We start from the raw sequence: 20533 nt of genomic DNA, 5'->3' as shown, positions 1-20533 counted from the left end.
ACAGACATATAATGTATTCTATTAAAAAAAAAGGAAAATATTATATCAAAGCAAATAGTAAATTTGAATGATGGAAACCTTCCATTTAATATCAATACAATGTATTCATATTTAGCTTTTTACAAATAAATGCAATATTCCCAAAATATTTTATAAAAATAGCTTTTGGAAAAAATGCATCCTCACAGTTGTATGCAAAATAAGAGAATGCAAACTGAGGAAGTGCATTCAGAGTAAGAAGCAAGGGATCTGTAGTCCCTCCCGGTGCCCCTGGACTTCTGAGCCCAAACAAATCATGTAACCAAGTCTCAATTCACTTTCTGAAGAAACGAAAATACAGTTAATTACTTGAGGTTGGTCAAGACAACAAACATGAGACTTAACATACTTCAAAGGTATTCTCAGTTGGCTAAAAGGCTCTTGTTAAATTTGAATTTTGGAAAGGTACTATGAAGTATGTAGGCTTCTTTTTAACTTGGTCAATAGCCTACTTCTTCTGCTCTCCGTGGTATTAAAATGTTACACATAGAAGTATTATTTGAACTGTGTCTACAGTTCTCTTTATTTTGCTATTCATGGGCAGAAGAAAAAGAAATATGGTCTACAGTGTTCACTAATCAGCCGAAGGCCAGCTGCTTTTGTTAGGTCTCATGTAACCATTGTTGTTGGTCACAGGGGAAATTAACACGTGAAGAAATTACCTGAACAACGGAATTTCTTGCTTTTGATCTGTCCAATTCTTTTGTTTGCCAGGCGGCGGGGGCTGGTGCAACGAGCACCACTGGTCTCAATTGGGTTGGTATGGAGATAATCCGCTAGCCACTTGAGATGGCAATCACAAATAAACGGGTTCTGGGCCAAATGCCTTTGGAAACACATACAGAACAGTTTTATAGATGACTCGCAAGGGACTCAACTCTTACTTTCAGAGTGGAAACAATGTCATCAAATGTGATCCAAATCACTTATACATACATAGTTTGAATGGCCCGAAGAGGTGAAAAGGTCCCCTTGGCGATGGTCTGAAGCTTGTTGTCATATAGGGAGAGAAGGTTCAAGTTGTGGAGATCCTGAAAAGCATCTACCCGAAGGCAGTTTATCTTGTTGGCATTCAATAATCTGTTTGATTAAATAGTTGTAGAATTAAAGTGTAGCATCTCACTAACTCACCTGCAAGATTTTGTGCTTTTTAAGAGAATCCAGCCGTGAAATATAGTTCTTTAACCTCAACACTAACATTTTAACTTTAATAATTTAGGAATTAGAGGTTGGAGATGTGGGGTTTTACCATATAAAGCAAAAGTCATGTGATCAAATGAACCTAAATCTAGTGGTACTTATACAGGTATTCACTACAAATTATTAATCATTTCCTCTGGAAGATGTAAGGGTGGAATAGTACACAAAAATGGGTGAGACCCAGCCTCCACTGGCAAGGACACCATAAAAATGTCCTAAGACACCATTAATCCCTCAAAACACTCTGTGGAAAAGTAGTTCAGGCTATTCTCAAAACAGTCGCTAGTGTGGTCCTTCTAAACATAGAAGAGATCACGTCACCCCTATCTCAGAACCACGTGACAGCTCCCAACTGGCTCTGAGCAGAAGCCTAAGTCGTCACAACAGCCTGACCAGTAGTCCACTCTTCAGAACTCTGCAATCTTCCCAGTTCTCTCCTCCTGGCTGTTTCAGCTCCAATCACTAATCTCCTTGCTCTTTTTTAAACACACCAGGCTCTGCTATTCTCTGTCTGAAATGTTCATCTCCCAGATGTGAAGCCTGCTCTAATATTGCCTTCTCAATCTGGCCTCCCGGACCCCTCTCCTTAATACATGCAGGCTGTCTTTGACACCTTCCCAACGCCTAGCACTCTCAATTCCTTTTACTTTGATCTACTTTTTCTATATTCTAAAGTATATATATATATTTTTTTCTGCTATATGCAACTTATGTTACTGCTGACTGTCATCTATATGCCTCCCTACCCCACAGTAAATCATCCATATGTCTCTTTCATTTCCCCTCCTTTCCCAGCTGCCCAGCACATACTGGGAGCTCAATAAATATTGGTTGTTGAGTGAATACTTTACAACCCTCTTGGAGAGTCACATGATACATTAGTATAGGCTGTAGTCTTATATTATAAATACCTGTTTAACTTTTTAACACAATTCCCCACAAACTCCTTTTTCCCCCCTATATACTATATCAATATTCTGTGCAACTGTGGTTTATGGATTATACTTTGGCAAACATCATTCTTGTGGATGTGACTGTGTGTGAGCTTAGGTTTATTCTTCAGCATGTACTCTGCTCTCTACTTTCCTCAACCACCTTCTGAACTCAACTTCCACCCAACAAAGTACTCCTCCCTCTGGGTTCCGCAGAATGTCATTCCATGCTATGCAGTCTTGTCACCTGTTTTATGCAGACCTGCTTATTTGGCCAATGACAGTTTCTCCCTCTTCAGGAAGGACAATTTTAAAAAATAATATTCTTTTTCTCCATCCCCAACAGGCACCACTGGTCTCAATAGGGTTGGTATGGAGATAATCTGCTGGCCACTTGAGATAGCAGTCACAAATAAAGGGGTTCTGGGTCAAATGCCTTTGGAAACACATACAGTACAGTTTTATAGATGACTTGTAATGGACTCAACTCTTGCATTCACAGTGGAAACAATGTCATCAAATGTGATCCAAATAACTTACACATACATAGTGTGAATGGCCCCGGAGAGGTGAAACGATCCCATTGGCGATGGTCTGAAGCATGTTATTATATAAGGAGAGAAAGAATATTTTTCTCCATGGGGATGGAGAAAATTTTTTAAAATTCTTGCCTTTTAAGAGGGAGAAACTGTAGACAATACTGGATACAGCATCAAGCTATATCTAGCTATATTTAGTTCACTGCTTTGATACTTAGAACTTTTAACAAATATGTAACAGCTCAAAAAATATGTGTCATGTGGTTTGGCTATGCCTCGTTATCTAACATACTAAAAATATTTTCTCCTTTGACAATAAAACGATCTCTGTGTTAACATGGGGTATTTCCGTTTTACTTGATTTTTTAAAGGTGCTACATCAGCAACATGCAAAGTGATGACTTTCTCACGGTGATTCAATTGGCTGTGCTCTTTGATTCCCCGTCAGGAGCTGAAGTTTTCATCTTCCCTCTGGTATATGTAATACTTTCTTAAAAGCCTTCAAGAAATGGTGGGTGACAGGGGCTGCTTAACTCCATACCTCTCCTCCCTGGGAGGAGAGTAATGCTGACTTGTTCTTTAATTAATAATCTAATTGAATAAAGCAGTTAGAGAGCAAACAAGGACAATGAAATTGTGTGGAGTCTGAAGAAACTGAAAGATGTCGTGTTGCATCATCTTGCATCTATGCAGTTTGTACTTACTTTAACTCAGTGTGGCCCAAAGAATAGTAAATAAATATTAAACAACAATCTGTTTTGTTTCTTTTATTTCCCTGACTCTTCTCTCTAATATCTGACCAACCAAAACTAAGACACTTAACTTTACCAGGTTCTCAGTCAGCTGTAAAGAGATAATCATGTCATTCTTTCACTCTGGCAGGCTTAAGAATGAGCCTTAGTGTAGAAATGAAACTTTATAAAGATGGCTTTAGAAGGTTTATCTATATAGATCTCCATATTTTATTAGCATGTGTGTTACATCAGCCACCAATAAGTGTGCATGGAAAGAAAAAGAAGGTGACATTTTATGTATTGGTAGTAGATAGGTCAGTGATAGTAAGAGTGACTGTGAATAACTGGCACAGAGAGTAATTCTAGGGAAATGTGGAAGAATGGAAGAGAGGTGAGTCACAAGTAGGCAATACTTGGTTACAGCATCAAGCGATATCTACAATGCGTACAGACATCTGGACTGTGAATAGCATAATTTTATCAAATTAGTAACAATATTTAATAATGGAAATGCGAAGCTTAGAAAAATTTGAAACCCAAATAAAGTCATTAAGTAACGAAATCAGTATTTGTCATAACTCATTGGTCTATTGTAAAATAAATTTACTGGGTTATGTAGCACTGAGAAAATAAAGAGAGAATTGGGGCAGGGGTGAACAGAAAGGAGAGCACTACACATAATAAGGTTCATTATTGTTTTGTTAACATTTTGTTTCATTTGTTTGTATGTGTGCATGCTGGGATGGAATGTAAAATACATTTCTGCATAATGGTGAAAAAGTTTAAGACATGGATAATAGGATGTAATTAAGAATATAAGTTTATCAATTCAGGAATTATATATATAATATATGTTATATATAAGTATATAATACATATTACATATAATATATATAATATATATGTGCATATATATATGAAGACTGTGGGATTAGGAATAAATAGTTACCAAATAAATGCCAAGAAATAAATATACTCCAGAGGGAAAATAACACTGTATACATAAGAATTTTAAGGGAGATTTACTAAGAAAAAAAATACAACACAATTATCTTTGTATCTAAAGCATCTAGGCCAGTGTGTGCCCCAAATGAGGTCCTCTGTTTGATGATACAAATAGAATTTGATGATTACCAAGTTTTAATATGTGCATATTTTTTCCAACTTTACTTTTCATATGGGCATGCATTAAAACACATGGTGTTAAATCTGCTTTTTGCAAATATGTATGGTAAATGCTTCTTTTGAGACAAATGAGCAGTATCTATTGTCTAATCAGAGTGGTCTTTGATTTACAGGTAATTCTCTCTCTAAAGGTTAGTCTGAAGACTACCGTGTGTTACAGCTCACCACACACCATCTGTGTTTGAGGAAGTTATTGCAGTACTGTGGCTCCTGCAGAGTCTTTGGACAAAGGTTGTTGAGTATATCACCATATCTTTCTCGGTTCCAACTACTGGTTAAGTTAAAACAGAGGTGTTTCACAAGGACAGGGATTGTAGAAGCTTTAAATGATAGAGCAGCCAGAATGCATACATTCATGATAGTGTAGAGAAAATGGTTTGGGGACTACTCCAAAAAGTAGTGTCTTCAAGTAAATAATCAAGAATGTTAGCTTGACTAGACTAATCTTTTCTATTTTGTTAAACTGTATCATTTTGAGTCAAATTTTTCCAAAGCCTCCATAAAAATATGAGATAACAAACCGGCTAATATATATTACTAGGCTCGAGAGATGGAAAACAATCAAATACTTACAGGAGCTGTAAGGAAAACAGTCCTTCAAATAAACTCTTGGGGAGTTCTGTGATTTTATTTCCATAGAGGACACTGAAAAAAATGTTTTAAATGAAAAAAATTAGACACCGAACCTGCATAACAAATTCATCTAATACATATTTACTCAGGCATAGAGGAAGTTAGTAGGCAATCAATACATCATAAAAGTTACAGCTGAATAAACAAACTTCATTTACAAATGTCTTTTGCCTGATTGCAGATCAGATATATGCTTACTGTAGGACATTTGGAAAACAAAAAAATAAAGAACATTATATATATATATATATATACATAATTTCCACTTGCATTGCCTTTTCATAGAAATGTTTCCTTTTAAGTTGTTTTTCTACTCACACACATACACAGTTCATATGTAATGAGAGCATACCATATATAACGAAGAATGCTAAGTGTAGAATCAAGAATAGAAGAGTACGTAGTGACATAAAAGTCCTCATGATACATACAACATTAAGTAAAAAAGAAGCATGTTAAAGTATTATGTTAATTTTGTTTTAAAAATATATACATATATGCACAAAATAAAAGGGAAACATATTTAGATGGCAGATGATTTGCCATCCAGAGGTGATTTGAATTTACATCTACATATTTTTGTGTATTTTAATATATCTCTAAAATAAGTACATATTATTTTCAAAGATCAGAGAGATATTCTTTTGGGAAATAAACAAATGGTTGCCATAACATATAAAGAAAAAGCTGAAATGAGAATCTAAATAATTGATATGTTTGGCAGCAGTATATAATCTCTTTTTGAAAAGGAAGAAAATAATAATACAAGAGAAATGAGTATGTGAGAGAAAAGCTGTTCCTTTTTCAAAATGTCACAGAGAGGTAAGGTATATTATAAAATGTGAAGAAAATCCTCAAAGGAATAAATAAAGCTGGGTGCTATTATAGTGTAAAGAGATATTCCATTCGTCTCTTTAGATTCCATGATATAACTATAAAACAGAACATGAAATTTTGTTTGTAGAAAACGTAGATTTCTTTAGAAAAGTAAATCAATTAGAAAATAAACCATTTTAAAAATCAAAGAACAAAAGAGAGGATTCTATATTGTCCAGAACGAGCCAGAAAGGGAATCAGAAAAGGTAAAGCATGAATAGATATATATTTTGAGGTCAAGATTAACAGAAGAGAGGGCATTAGGAAACACAAATGAGTAGATTAAGATGGCACCAATTTGGGATGTTCAATTCAATATCATTTAATTCATTCACTCAGCAATAGAGATTGTGCACTTATTACATGCCAGTAACGTAGCCAGATTCTAAGTTTGGTGCTCAATTCAATAGTCATTTTTGAATGCCCATCATCTGCCCATGTCTCAGACACTGATATGACTGAGATAAAGAAGATATAGCTTCAAAGGGAAATCCAAAAGAGTAATTTTGAATAGTCGAAGAGTCTGATATTGTGAATCCACTGCAATTTAGAAAGGAACAAAGATGTGTATAAATTGTGGAGAACCTGCATGAGGATCAAGCGGTGGACAATTTAGTAGGTTGTTCACTTGAGACTTTTGCTTTGAAGGTTGGCCCAAATAGCAAGAAAGGAGAACAAGCTAGGAGATGCGTCGTATTTATGTCGTGGAATTATTTTTTCCAATAAATCATTGTTTTCCTTAAGACCATGTTAAAAAGTAACAGATGCTATTGTAATGAGACAAAGTGGGTAAACAGCAAAAAAGGAGAAAATTACACTAGGATGCAGGAAATGTATCCATATAGGTATTATTGCTGTATGGAGTATTAACCATAAGAATAATAAAGAAATACTCAATGTGATGGGAATGACATTTCTCCAAAAAGGTTTAGCAGGACTAGGGCTGGGTACAGCATTTTACATAGCAATGAGATCAAAGTGACAGCAAGGAAAATAAGTTAAAATATAAAAAATCCAAAGACCAGGATAGAGAAATTGGATGACAGCCCAGGAAATAGGGCCAAAATCTATAAAAATGAGGGAAAGAAATATCATCACATAAAGATATAAACTAAGAGAAGGCCAGTGAGAATTTGTCCTACACTGTTAGAGGAAAAGAAATGTTTTAAAGAAATTGAAAGACAAAAGTGGAATCAGCTGAAAAGAAAATCAATACATGAGGGATGTGGATAATATCACCCAAATACCAAGAATGACTAATTGAGTATCTTCTCTACAGTTTATACATGACTTATGTTCAGCATACCACATAGACAGTATATGCATATGTACTATTATATGTGTACAACATACAAATACTCTGATAGAGATTTTTTTTGACTAGTCTTTTGGAAAAATAGGGAAATTTTAAGGCAGTTCTTGTACCTGCTGCTATAAGGAAGGCCAAGAATGTTAAACACAGTTTAGCCCTTGTGAGTTTCAGCATGAGGACAGTAAGAGGCAGCAATAGCTGGTGACTAGTGTTTGAGCTCTCCTGCTCTTGTTGAAAGCCGGCAGAGGCCAGGCACGGTGGCTCATGCCTGTAGTCCCAACACTTTGGGAGGCCAAGGCGGCCGGATCACCAGGTCAGGAGTTCGAGACCAGCCTGGCCAACACAGTGAAACCCTGTCTCTACTAAAAACACAAAAAATTAGCTGGGTGTGGTGGCAGGCGCCTGCAATCCCAGCTACTCGGGAGGCTGAAGCAGGAGAATGAGTTGAACCTGGGAGGCAGAGGTTGCAGTGAGCCGAGATCACGCCACTGCACTCCAGCCTGGGTGAGAGCGTGACCCTGTCTCAAAAAAGAAAGCTGGCAGAAGACAACTCCTACTGAAGAGAAAAAAAATGTCCAAAATAGCAACTTATAAGATGATTATCATGAAAAAAGTGTCATGGGCAGAGGCTTTATTATTCAAAAAAATGTCAGGGAAATTATACTTACAAAATTTTTTAAATGTATATATTTGAAAGTTGTAACTCGAAGTGATTTTTAGAAGAGTTCAGTAAAGATAAAGCAGAGGACAAAACAGAGGTGCTACCTTTTAATTTTCATTGAAAACCTGTAGTAAAATGCAAGCTACTGGGCAGGAGAGTTAACAGCAGTTTAGGAAAAGGTTGCCGGAAATCTAAGTACAGCGTTCAAGTCTTCCACTGTAGACCCCTGTGGAATTTGGGAGCTAGTTCAAGAAATAAGGAAATTAGAGTAAATGAATTAAAATAGTTTATAAAGGGCTAATGAAGAAAATGGGAAAAGAGAAAAATCATACATTGAGGACCTTGGGCATAAAGAAAGGTTCTCTGAAATAATTGAGATCCAGAAACATACAAATTGCTTTGTATCAAGAGATGAATTTGCCATGGCCATACCTATTATCTCTTGATGTTTACTCTATAACAAAGCTAGCAGGGAAGTAACTTTATCCTTATTTTAAAGATGGAAGAACTAATACCCAGGGAATTTACTAACTAGCTCAGCCTCTAACTATTAAGTACTAGAGCCAGGATTTGAACATAGCCACCTAGTGTCCTAAAGGTGATATGCTTAGCAGTACGCTACATTGATACTACACTTAAAACGTTTTGTTACTATAGAAGGAAGTTTCCAAGTAATAAACAGAAAACAATAAAAACTGTTTACAGACAATGCTAAAAACACTAGTATGCTGAATTCTTAAGACATTATTACTAAATATCATAAAAATCTTGTTGATGTCACATTGAAAGAAATTTTAAAATCCCTGAAGATAAAATGACATGATAAATGTTTGATTTCTGTTAATATATTGCATATTATACTATGTAACAATATATTAATATAACACTATAATTTTACATAATACATAATAAAAATAAATGATAATGTTAATTAAAAGTTATAGGATTTCTTAGTAGGAGAGGACATAAAAAAATTAGGTAAATCAAGTCCACTTGTCTCTAAGAGATGCAATTTTGGCGATTAAATAACTTGAAATTTTTATTTATTTATTTGAGATAGAGATTCACTTTGCCGCTCAGGCTGGAGTGCAGTGGTGCAATCTCGGCTCACTACAACCTCCGCCTCCTGGGTTCAAGCGATTCTTGTGCCTCAGCCTCCCGAGTAGCTGGGATTACAGGCGTGCACCACCACATTTGGCTAATTTTTATATTTTCAGTAGAGATGGGGTTTCACCATGTTGGCCAGGCTGGTTTTGAACTCCTCACTTCAACTGATCTGCCTGCCTAGGCCTCCCAAAGTGCTGGGATTACAGGCGTGAGCCACCACGCCTGGCTGAAATTTTTATTTTTTAAGTAGAATGCAATAGAGGTGCTTGGCATCATATCGCCTTCAAATATTTTCATGTATTTAGCAAATGCAGTGATTAATCTGTCTATATTCTTGAGTACAGTTCTAGAAAGGCATGGTATTAAAATATCAGGTGTAAGCGAAACTTGTAAGCAAAATTTTTATTTAAATAGAGGTGTTGCCTTGTACTTGCATGGTTTTTGTAGTAAACTACATACTCCCGAGTACTCTGCTCCCTTCTGGAAAGTTTTAACTCCTGGTCAGTATCATGATCTCCAGCACAATTCTTTTCTGGAAATCTAGCTTTCACTGGCTTTCCTCCCCCACCCTAATTATAGTGTCCCAGACCTGTAGTTACAATTGCATTCTCTTCATTACTTCAGTTTCAAGCACCCACTACTCTCCAGTTGCAGTGATATTTTTTGCTAATTCTTGAAACATCTAGCATACTCCTGCTAAAGGTCCTTAGTATTTAACTGTTCCCTCTGTCTTGAATGCCTTTCCTCTATATATCTGCACTATCTACACAGTTCACTCTTCAGGTCTTTGTTGATCATCCTATTCAAGGTTTTAGCTTCCCCCCAACCACAGCATTCCTTATCCCTTGTTCTGTCTTTATTTTTATTCATAGCATTTTCATCCACAGATAGATGTAATACTATAAATATAGGTAAATTTTATGGATACTATACATTTGCCAGTTTATCATTGGTCTCCTCCATGAAGCAGGGACTTTTGTATTCTGGGCACTCTGCATCTCTAGACCCTCTACTAGGGCCTGGTACATAATCGGGCCCAATACATTTCTTTTGAACATATTAACTGTGGATCAATGAAGAAGAGAGGTATTGCAAATATGTGTAGTTATCTATTTTAAGGAGGGGAAAATAACTTAAACTTTGGAAAGTGAACTCAAACTGTGAACATGACAAGGAAAATAATATGTGTGGTGACACGTGGGCTTTCTCTAAAATAACTCAGTTATTTGATTCTCTTCCAGTTTATCTGTTTTACAGTATTATGCAGGTATTCCACTTTTGGCAAACAGTTTGTAATCTTCCACGTATTGCTACATTTTGAACTGGAAAAACCCCAGTGACTTAACTCCCTCACTTAACTGCAGTTTACTTTATCCTCAAGTAAAGATAAAGTTTTTCTACAGCCTTCTGAGGCAACTGGGTGTGTGAGTGCTCTCACCACGAGGCTTTAGAGTTCAATGTAGCAATCATGTTATTTTACATGTGTTAGCAAATAGCAAAAAGAGTGACAACACACTATTTTATTGTTTATTAGATTACATAATTTATAATAATTAATTACAGGAACCTGCTTATCAACAAACATAATGTAATTTATTGAGAGAAGTAACAAATTATAATAAGCTGTTCTATTTATAATTTACTTTTAAATATCTTTATATATTTTCTTTTAATTCTTACAACCACAGAAGTGTCAATTAACACTATTAAGGCAAGAGCTTACTATCAAACTCTGCAAGCAAGCTGATATAAATAAGAATTTCCCACTGATTTCTCTTCTTCTTGACATATAATGGTTATCTTTGAGGACCAAAGTTGTGGAGAATCAGGAACTGATATGCTGATTTGCCTTTTGTCCTTCTGTATGATGGGGAGGTTGTCAATGTTTATTCTGGATAGTATTACTGTTCAGAATGGTGCTAACAGTACTTTACGGACAATCTGACTGGGTGATCTGAGTTTTACATTGAACCTAGTTATTTTAGAACCTGACAGTATAGCCTGAGAGCAATACATGACTACACTCTATATTTTCTGCCAACAATTGTTCCTTTAATCTTGTGCTTCTTCTAGTCAAAATCCTCCAAGACAAAAAAAGCAAAAGTGAACCCAAGCGGATACTGCCACTTAAGCAACAGTTTTCCATTTTCCTTTTTAAAAATAAAATTGTAGTTTTTTTTTTTTTTTTTAAACAGACTAACATAGCAATCTGAACACTCATGTGCCCAGATGAGCACTTCGATCTAGTTCTCCCCTTGGAAAGAGTGCCAGCAAGTTGTTCCACAAACTCCAGGGGTTTATCTGGGTCTCGCACATGTGTATCTCAGCATTCTCACTGGCTACCCCTGACCTCTGAAATCTGAAAGATTTCGGCAGGAATTGACATCAATAAGAACCTTTCTCTGAGTATCAGCTCTTAAAAAATAAAAATGTGCCGGCTTCCACTTTCGAATTTTAAAATCTGATCTAAAGGTTACTTGGTGGACTTTTGAAGATTTTTTTACAAGTGTGAAGTAATATTAATAACAGCTTCTATATATTTAAACTTCTTTAATTTACATAGTTATCTTTCTGAAGGTTCTCTTGACATTAAAAAGCTGTCATATATTAAAATCTTTGTTCTTTGAGAGATTAACAGCTTATTCTTTTAGGATAGCATTAAGGTGATGAAAAAGAGTCGAGGTTTCCTCTCAGTGGTCATCTTCAAGTGTTCTCAGCAAGACTTTGCCTAGCATTTCAAAGGAGACTGATATTGTCCCTAGATACTAGCTATATGCTTTCCAAAATAAATATTTTCTTTTTCTTTTAGAAATAAAAAAATGGTCAAAAAGGGGATCTGACTCTTGCTCTCCTAACAGCAAAATGATCAAACTGGTGAATTTTAGTGACAGGTAGCAGTCCTCCATAAAAATAATGGGATCCAGTAATGATTAATAATAATTAACATTATTAATAATTCATTATTCACAATAAAAACTTAAGAGTATTTTTAAACCCCAATTTAAAAAAGGTAGCCACTCTTTGCTATGGTTTTCTGTTTTCCTTCAGTGACCCAGTGAATACTTACAGTGAATTCAGAGAGCGTAGTCCTTGGAAAGCATCTGGTGCAAGTTCAGAGATCTGATTATTGCTCAGGTCGCTAAGATTAGAAATAGGGTTAGGTTACATTCAATCGAATGTCAGTGAGATTTAATGTGGAAATAGCTACGTATGGCTTTTAAATGTTGGTTTTGTACTCATCAATACATGTACAAAATGTGCAACACTTAACATCTGAAGGATCCGAAATTTAAAAAAGAAATCATGCTTTAAAAAATAACCATTGTCTATTTTCCCATATAAGATGCCATGTCTTATTTTTTGACAATAGAACACCTGAATATATTTGCAAAATATATTGACCATAAACATTCACATTTGTGTGAATCAATATGCTAAATTACAGAGACCTTTAAAATTACATAGTTTAGATATTAAGATTAAAATATTATTACAGAGCTAGTAATCAGACAGTCACATCACTTAATATTTAAGCTGTCAAACACTGATATACTCATACTTAGGTTTCTTTGCATGGTCTCATGACCTAATTTTTAAAATTACATATATTGTAGAATATTGTTCACTCACATTCTTCTAAGCTTTTTATATGGTGAGAAAGCTCCAGGAGGGATGACTTTGATTGTATTCTGTTCCAAACGTCTGCAATGAAAAAAAATTCAACTTTTTAAATGGAGACGTGAACCTTCAGACATGTTTAATTCAAGCTCAGGACTGATGTCAAGAAGTAAAATTGATGTTTTTCATGACTGATATATTTTTTTCCTGAAAAATAAGCACTAAATTTAATTTTTCTGTCCCTAAATGTGAAGCAAATTGGGATTAAAAACAAGGCAATTATAAAAATAATTAAAATATTCAGATTTTTAAGTACTACATATCCATCAATATTTAAGTCTGGACTTTGTACAAAAGAAATAATACCTTTAAGAAACTAACTTAGGAGTACATTTTAACTACCTTAACATAAATTAGAGAAATAGGTAGAAATACTGAATAAATCTATTACATATTTTAGATACAATCATAACTTTTCCACAAAGAAAATTACTGTTGAATATTAAATTTTATAAAACTGTTATTTCCTCTACAGAAAGCGTATTATAGGTTAAAAAATAATTTTCTACTCACAAAATTAATTTTGAAGCTTCTTATGAGGCAAAATGTTAAATTATAAATCCATATATGCTACACATACTTTCAGTAAGACAGTCTAGGCTCTGTGGATTCATTTTGTGAATATTTCACATAAAAACCACTGCAACGAAGTGCATTTGAGCACCACTGAAGTATTTTTATGGTATACTAAAATCACAGAGTTGAAAATAACTCTGATATCATCTACTCTATGGTCCTGCTAACAGAGAAAGACAAGATTTTACCCACCTAGTTATGAATCAACGCACAAATCAGTAGATTTCATGAAGTCTTTGGTACATATTTCAGTCTATCAAAAAAATGTTGCTTCTCAGCCTCCTTTCTCTCCAAAGAAACATCGTTATGATCATTTCCCATCCCCTTCGCCTCTGTTCTGCTCTGTGTCCCAGAGAGCTGACTCCAGTGAACCATATATCCCAGGCTCACTTGCCAACAGGCTGCTGTGAGATTTGCCAGTGACAGACACTGGGAGGGTGGTGAAGGGTTGGCGGAGAGGAGAAGCTGGGGTATGTCTTCCTTTCTCTGTCTCACGGGATGTCTACAGAAGTGGTCTCGTCTCCTTCCTAATTTTACTTTCTGCTGGTGCCACCTTCTAATTTTGTAAAATACCAGCTTCTTCTGTCTTTATAGCCCTGGGGTGGTAGCAGTTTTTTCCCTGTTATCTTCCTGCAATTGTTTAGTCCATTTTCTATATTAAATCCCTCTGTTTTTCAACAGAAAAATAGAGTTCATTTTCAACAGGAAAATAAAGCTCACCTAGCATGAGTTCCACTTTCCTGCCTGGATTTGAAAAAATATATGCATATATATATTATATAAATATATATACGTATATGTGTGTATATATTTAAATATGAATAAATATGAAAACATACCATATATGTGTCATATACATTAATTCATTTTTATTGAATGTTGGTAATACTTTAACACATACACACACACACACGCACACACACACATACACACAACATTTAATGAAAATAAAATCAAAACAAGCAAATTATCCCTAGGACATTAAATCAAATTGCCAAAATTTTGGTCTTTTCTGATTTCAAAGCCCTTCTCACAGTGCTACGGTTTTTCTTCAACAGTATCAGGGTTCATTCTCTGACCACTTTATTTCACCATTCAACGGGTTTCCTCAGTTTTCATTGCTCTTGAACTCACTGTAACATTTGATATTACTAACAATCTTTTTTCGTTTTGATGAGACACTCTAGACTATCTCCTTGGTGCTTACTGTACTTGGAAAATGTAAAAAATATGGTTAAAAACTAAATCCATAATGCACCACTCAGATCAGTGAGTTTTACTTTAGCGTTGTTTTGCTTGCATATTTATTTTATATAATTGAGGTATTACTGCATACAGAATTTTGAGCATATTTTATGTAACTGAGGTATTACTGCAAATAGAATTGCGTGTATTGTCTTTACATCCAACATCATATCACACATGTATTGCTGTATCATTAAACATTTTGGAAGACATTACTCTTAATGCCTTCATAATATTCCATTGTCGAAATGTATCCTATTTCCTCAATTCTTTCTTATTATTGGACATGTATGTTAGTGATACTTTTATACTAGTATTGATACCAATAATGCTTAGTTATTTTAAGACAGCGAAAACATGGCCTCCTTTTAAATCCTTTCCTTATTTTCTTAGGTATAATGAGTTGCGCCTTTTCCTATATACCCAAGGACACCATCTTAACTCCTCTGTTCTTATTTCACTGTATTCTATTCGTTTTCACATATCCCTGCTCACTGGGTTCTTGGCTCCTAATGGGCAGATTTGCTCCAGAAGACAGTAAATAAACTGTATGATGGAAATATGAGTTTGTCATCTGTATTATTTATCTAGGTCATAAGAAAGGGAGTTTTTTTTTCAAAAGCTCTAAATAGAGTAAAGGACATGTAAATCATTTGCCTGTTACTTTATTGATTAGAATGTTTTGATTGACAGTTAAGAGAAATTCTTTTTGGCCTTCATTCATTCTTATAGTAGAATTTTAAGCTTAAAATGTAATCAATAAATATACAGAGAAAACGAGCTACAGATGGAATAATACTGATTGGTTAGAAGACTTCATATCCTGGCCAATTAAATATTATTTCAATGTGTTAAAGATTTGCTCACAATAACATAGTGCTATGATGAGAAAAAAAAATAATTCTTAGTGACTAGCAGATTTCTTTTAATAGTAATGCAAAGCTAGTTCATACACTACTTTTCATAGATATGATTTCAGGTTCTTGAAAATAATCTAAAGAAACCAATAATCATTAATTAGTTCATTCACCCTATAAATATTTAATGTCTACTCTGTCCAAAATATTATGCTATATGACTGGAATTCAATGATAATCAAAAAGCAGAGATGTTCATACATTTGTGAAAGTTTTATTGATAAATAATCTTATTTTCCAGTTAGATTTCCAATATAAGTCTTTTTTTAATGCTATATTCAGTGTAGAGACTTCTGAAATGTCAATAACCTGAGCTCACAAATGTGGCCAAACTAATTCTATAATTTGATATAACTGAAGATATTCCTTGGAAATTTTAAAATTCAATTATTATTTTAAAGTCTCAAACTAGAATACTCATGATCACTAATTTTTCTAATGACACTCAAATATATGTTATGATAATTTCTGTAATTAATCTACAACTAATTTCACTGATTGAAGGTTAAAAAACCCCAAATTATACAATAAATAAGGCCTTTGTTTTTTGAAAATGCATACTCAAAAAGTTATAAAAGAAAGAGGAGTCATGATAAAATGGCATTATATTTTTATATGCAAAAATAATACTTTGGACACATTTGAGTGATGCTGCGTGAATCATCCGTTATTGCAATGTACCAAGGACTTGATCTTCACATTGCAAACTATTGCATTTACATGTACAACAGAAAGTTGTACAATGACATGTACCATGGATTTGTTTATTTTATTCATTTATCTATTTTCAATCTTGTTTAAAAAAAGTATTTGATACACAGTTTACGTTGTTATTTACACTGACTCAGCAGCGAACTGGTTTTTATCGCACAGTCTCAGCAGTTCATTAAGGCAAAACATAATTGCATCCTTCATTCAGAGGGACAGATTCTCAAGCAGGAAAATATCCTACCATGGACAGATATCAAACAATAAATTGTAATATATTACAAAATGCCTGTTGTCTCTTCTTTAGTGGACAAACAATAAACTAATTTGTACTTATTGCAAATATTTGGGTCTTTAGAATAAAGAGTTTGTCCTTTTCATTGTAAGAACTTTAGAATATATTTGATAAACTAAAACCAACACACATCTCAAATGATGTCCTTTGTCTTACAAAAAGAAGAAAACATACTTAGATCATAAAAAATAAAGAAGTGAAATACTAAAGTTTTCAGGTTGAGGTAAAAAGAAAGGGCAAATAAAATTTACATTTTCTAGCATTGCTGTCCTGTAATCTGTGCTTTAATAGCATAGAAGCTGCTGAATTTTATAGAGTGCAAATTTGAATCCATTGTTCCACAAAGAACCTAATTAAAAACATTCCAGGATTACAAAAATAGATAGTATAAAGACTAAGATATATTTTCATGCCATGGATAAAATCCACCATAATTAAGAGATTTTCAAATGCCAGTCCTTCAGAGAAAATTCAGTATCATGAGTTTCAAAGTAAAAATAGATTTAGAAAGTGATTAGGGGAGGAAAGTACTGTAAATCACATACGACAAGAAAGACTTTTCCATGTAAGAGGAGCCAACACCTTTTTCTCCACATAATTTATGGAAATGATTGCATAACATCTTATCACTGTACGTGTTTGTGTGTTTACATACATACATACATGGAACCAAAGCAATGGCTGTTACTACTCTTTCAAATGTAGAAGGAAATTTCAGTTACATGCTCAATATATGAGAAGATGAAGACAGTTTTCTAACTACACCATTAAAAATAACTCAAAAGTATGTTTATCCAATAAAAGACTTCTTCCCATTCTGTTTCCACTTCTACAATTTTTTCTCTTGTTCTCTAATTACTGCTACCTCATTATACATGTCTTCATGCCTTTAAAGTTCCTAAAGAATGAACTACAAACAATATATAACACTTTCTGGTGCCTATTTCAAAAATTACAGAAAACAAAAAATCATGAAATATCCCTCTGCTTTAATACACAAGACTCTTAGAACATGTCAATTATGTACAGCCATCTTTTAGTCCAATGAAGTCTGATTCTGCCCCTTGTGGACTGATGGGCTCTGTAACACATCAAATACACTAATGGTTATCGGTGAGCAGATCTTACATCAGTAGGGTATACAACATGCAGTGTGTATGACGGGGCAATTAAAAAATAGTTCTAAAGACATTTATAAGACATTAAACAGTATTAGCACTTTAAATGACACTTTCAGCTCTCTAGCATTCAATCCTTAGACATTATTTTCAATGTTTTAAAATTGTGTTATTTTGACAAACTATATAAAATAACATCCACATGCCAAATCTTCAATAGCCCTCAAGAGATATGTCTACACTTTATAGACATACATAGAATTTTTCAAGGTGTGTCATTTAGCGATTAAAAATATGAGTTTTGCACTTATATAGACATGGACTAAATCCTGGATCTGCAGCTGATTAGCTGTCTGGACCTTATAAAAGCTATTTTCTTTCTCTGTGTCTCAGTTTCTCTTCCTGAAAAATGGGGAGAATAGAACTTACCATGTTTTCTAAAAATTACATGAGATGTAGAAAAAATATATGGTGTTTTCTTTCTTATACAAAAATAGTGAAATAATAAAAATATGTATATATATGCAATCAAAAATATAATATGCAGCACAATATATTAAAGAATTAAAAGTTTACAGCATATACTATAGTTTCCCCTTACCCACAGGTGATACATTCCAAGACCCCCTGAATGTCTGAAACTGCAGATTGTACTGAACCCTATATACACTATTTATTTTTCTATACACACATGCCTATGATCGAGTTTAATTAAAGAGATTAACAATAATCAATAATAAAATACAACAATTAATACAATATGCTATAATAAAAGTTATATGAATGTGGTCGCTCTCTCTCAAAATACGTTAGTATTTTCAGACTGTGGTTGACCATGGGTAACCGAAACCATGGAGAGCAAAAGTGTGGAAGACAGGGGACTACTGTAACCTCACACTCCCCCCACACACCCACACCCCACCACACATATATTATATAACTATATAAATGTATATATAAATCTCACACATTATTTTACTTCTAGTGTGAAATAAATATATATGGTCCCGAATCATGCTCTTAAACAAATTAGCAGTACAATTTTGCAGATAACTCAGTAACTGTATATGAAACACATACACACATACATCATTCACATTGAAGCTGAAAAGATATAACTGGCTGCAATCTCTGTGATCAACAGGATTAAAATATAGCACTATCTGTAATTTGGGGACTGCCTTAGAAACACAAAAAAGTTTTTATAATACCCAGTAAAATATGTCTTTGGATTGATTGTGTCTGTAACATACAGCCCAGATGCTGATTATACATGGCCATAAAACTGACAGTTCTAGGCCGGGCGCGGTGGCTCAAGCCTGTAATCCCAGCACTTTGGGAGGCCGAGACGGGGGATCACGAGGTCAGGAGATCGAGACCATCCTGGCTTCTGAATCTTAAATTGTCCGCTGTAGCCAATACATTCTCCTCATAGGTAAGATTGGCCCATCATTTGAAAAGGAGGAAGATGACATTCCTTTTCTTTGATGTTAAGGATTATCACGCCTATTACATATAATTGTAAAGTAAGTACTTTCTATTTTTGGAATGTTACTTCCAGCTTTAGCAGTAAATCATATCATTAAAATCTTTCATATATTTCCACATAAAATGATCCAACATATTTTAGCCTATAGTATTATTTGTTTTGTAATTGCAGTCTCCAGAACTTTGCAAATTTAATAAACATCTTCAGCAGCTTAGTGAATATTGGCCTCTAGAGTGACATACTTTGCATACAGCTAGAAGTTTTGCCTTAGGATTGTGTCCATACTAATTGATTGTCATTTTCTGTCTTGGGATTCCTTGTTCCTCAAAAGTATTCATTTTTAAATTTTATTTTACATTTTTGTGATGTCATTCTAAAATAGATTCCCCCAAGTGTAAATTCAATTGGTGTTTTTATAGGAGAGAAATGCCTCATTTTCCATTTGGTCTTTCAGCATTTAAAGCAAGACAAAAATATCTGTGTGTGCACCTTCTGAATGAGTGCTAAAATTTTCATGCATGTATTCACAAGGACACATATTCAAATACAAAGATACACTCAATAGATGCAACCAAATGGTGTAGACTCAGAGGAGAAAAATGGGCTTAGGCACATGGCCCAGAGATTTCAGGGGGAGAGAATATGTCACTATCATTATGTTTTCATATATATATTTCTAAATCAACCCAAGAAAGAAAAACACTTAGAGGTTCTGTTGTTTTATTTCTCATTAATAACAAAAAATTTTTAGACACTATGAGTTAGACACTGAGCTAACTCTCCTGCTTGCTAATCATTTTAGTTTTAAAAAATTACAAAAATCATCTTTCTGTACCACTTGTTTAACAGTATTATTCAACAAGCAGAGAGTAGCTCTCATTATTCTCCACCCCTGCACTGAGTTATTCTCCACATTATATATCATCTTTTTCCTAAAGTTTAAATAATGCTGATCACTAGTAAAATACGAACTATGTAGTTTTTCACCTGTCATTCCAGCTGATTAACCGTCAGTCTATAACATAATTGCTAAAATGCCAATGACATTTCTACTAATTATGAGAATAAATAACATTGTGACTATGCCCCAGATGTCTTCATTCTTATGTCAGAGGCTACATGGGTCTTATTTTACATTTGAGGGGGCCTCCATTTTTTTCCCATAGAAGTTTTAGGGGAATCAACTGCATGAGCACTAGAGCCACCTCTTGGAATCACTATCTGCTGCTAGGCCTGCCTTCATTATCCTTTATAGAGTCTGCTGTAACCTCATTCTCAGTGGGCTCCTT

General features: G+C 34.3%; 1 protein-coding gene across 2 annotated transcripts in view; it reads right to left on the bottom strand.

Annotated features, from left to right (window-relative positions):
• Positions 1 to 20533, bottom strand: part of SLIT2 (slit guidance ligand 2) — a 370550-nt gene that overhangs the window by 96047 nt on the left and 253970 nt on the right. For both annotated transcript variants that reach the window (XM_005554557.4, XM_005554559.4), the window contains exons 10-14: positions 12849 to 12920; positions 12286 to 12357; positions 5203 to 5274; positions 976 to 1119; positions 702 to 865 (exon numbers count right to left, since the gene is read on the bottom strand). In XM_005554557.4, coding sequence (XP_005554614.3) covers positions 702 to 865; positions 976 to 1119; positions 5203 to 5274; positions 12286 to 12357; positions 12849 to 12920 — 524 coding nt within the window. The remainder of the gene's footprint in view (positions 1 to 701; positions 866 to 975; positions 1120 to 5202; positions 5275 to 12285; positions 12358 to 12848; positions 12921 to 20533) is intronic.

The sequence above is a fragment of the Macaca fascicularis genome, chromosome 5, assembly GCF_037993035.2.
Source record: "Macaca fascicularis isolate 582-1 chromosome 5, T2T-MFA8v1.1".
NCBI classification, from domain to species: domain Eukaryota; kingdom Metazoa; phylum Chordata; class Mammalia; order Primates; family Cercopithecidae; genus Macaca; species Macaca fascicularis.
Note: the sequence above shows the minus strand (reverse complement) of the source record. Positions and strands in the feature narration are given on the sequence as shown.